The sequence below is a fragment of the Rana temporaria genome, chromosome 1, assembly GCF_905171775.1.
Source record: "Rana temporaria chromosome 1, aRanTem1.1, whole genome shotgun sequence".
Lineage (NCBI taxonomy): Eukaryota > Metazoa > Chordata > Amphibia > Anura > Ranidae > Rana > Rana temporaria.
In genome coordinates this window covers 251,614,040-251,616,211 of record NC_053489.1, presented here as the reverse complement: position 1 = coordinate 251,616,211, position 2,172 = coordinate 251,614,040, and the positions used below count along the sequence as shown (strand labels likewise).

At 36.3% G+C, this 2,172-nt stretch overlaps 1 gene segment (V, D, J or C); it reads right to left on the bottom strand.

The window, feature by feature from the left end:
* Window positions 1–295: 295 nt before the first annotated feature.
* LOC120940742 lies at window positions 296–1,150 on the bottom strand. The segment is given in 2 exon segments: window positions 296–910; window positions 1,007–1,150. Coding segments are annotated over 2 exon segments (384 nt in total).
* Window positions 1,151–2,172: the final 1,022 nt, after the last annotated feature.

The following is a 2,172-nucleotide window of genomic DNA, read 5'->3' as shown; positions in this document are numbered from 1 at the left end:
CAAAAAATAAAAACTGCAGAGGCGATCGAATACCACCAAAAGAAAGCACTATTTTCAGGAAAAAAGGGACATACATTTTATTTGGGTACAGTGTTGCATGACCGTGCAATTGTCAGTTAAAGAAACGCAGTGCCGTATTGCAAAAAATGGCCTGGTCATGAAGGGGTTAAATCATACGGAGGTCAAGTGGTTAAAAGAAAAAAATGCCACAAGAGACATAACCTTTGAAACTAAAATATGATTATATTATATATGAGTATATGAGAATATAACCATAATAGGTGTCACGTTAATTACTTCTCGGCCTATATGTGTAATATCTCTGTATCATTCTCCTTTTATCTCAAATGCAACTTGTATTTCTGTTACCCATGAACCCTTTCTTTGGTGTACATTATATAATTTCCTAATGCGTACAATTAAAGAATACAGAGAATATACATAACATTTGAAAATAAAATGAGTAAAATGACAAAGTTGCTTGCAAATAACAGGATATTATAGATAAATCACTATTGTAAATGTGTGCTGCCCTCTACTGATAGAACATGAGATGCAGTGATACATTTTTGTTAAACGGAAGATATGTTTTCAGTCGCTGTGTATCTTGCACAGTAATACACAGCAGTGTCCTCGGTTTTCATGTTATCCATTTTTAAATTTAATACATTATTACTGTTATCTCTGGAGACTGTGAAGCTTCCTTTAATAGAATCAATATAGTTTTTGGTGCCACTGTTGGGGTTAATCTCACACAACCACTGCAGTGGTCCATTAGGGGTCTGCCTGATCCATGCCATCCAGTAGCCAGCAAAGTTGAACCCAGAAGCTGTACAGGTCAGTGTGTGAGAGTTCCCCGGCTTTATCACTGCTGGCTCTGATTGGGTAAGTTGTTCTGCCGACTGCACACCTGAAAAATATATGACATAATGTTATATCCAACTACAATTATATTTTATTTTAGAAAATGAATACAATCAGAAAAAAATGCCACATTAAGACTCACCTGATGAACACATTAGTAAAACAAGAAAGCTCAGTAAAGTCTTCATTGTCTCTGTAGGATTCTATACCTTAAGGAGATGATCAATAAGACATTTTGTGTGTCTATATATCTGTATGACAGATGTTAACTTACAACATGACGTCGCATCATTTGAATATCATTACAACTACAGTATGTATATCTGGGGCTCTGAAATCATGTGTAAATGCGGATATGGGCTCAAAAACTTTTCATCCTTTTGTTCTTATATAAGAGTTCAAGGATAGACTACTACACTGAGCAGAACAACATAAGAAGGACCAAAACATATTTTTGTGATTAGGTGCGTTGTATTACTACAACTCGCAATAGTGTATTTTTAATAGCACAACAACATGCTACTGTGAGGCTGCTGCTAAATAGTCAGCCACTGCTGGTATTCTCATAAAGCTGTTCTCTGTTTTTGTGCTTCACGTTTTTTGCACTCCAAACCCTTCTCTTTTTATACATAATAGTAAAAAGACCCCTGGACTAGACTTTATCATTGAGCCATTGGGACTAGTAACAATGCAAGCAGCCAATGGATGGGTTTGGCACCTATTAATATTTTCTGTGGCTCTCTAGATGTTATCATTACACTATATTAGGAACGTTTGTAGACATGGTGTGGGTGAGGTTGTTGGTGGGTATATGAGCAGACTAGACTACTTTATGTAGGGAGGCTACTTTAGTGATGATGCCACTGCTAATTAGTGTTGAGCAGAATATGCCATATTCGATTTCGCGATATATCTCGAATATATATTCGAATATTCGAGATATATTCGCTAAATTCGAATATTCGTGATATTTTATCGAAATTAATTGAATGCGATTTTTCGCTATTGCGAATGCGAAAATAATTGCGATTTTTTAATAACTGCGGTAGGAGCGCTCTGATTGGCTTAGAATATTCGTGATATTTTATCGAAATATCGCAACATGCGAATGCGATATTTATTGCGCAATTTCGAGATATGCTGGAGGAGCGCTCTGATTGGCTCAGAATATTCGTGATATTTTATCGAAATATCGCAACATGCGAATGCGATATTTATTGCGCAATTTCGAGATATGCTGGAGGAGCGCTCTGATTGGCTCAGAATATTCGTGATATTTTATCGAAATATCGCAACATGCGATTGCGA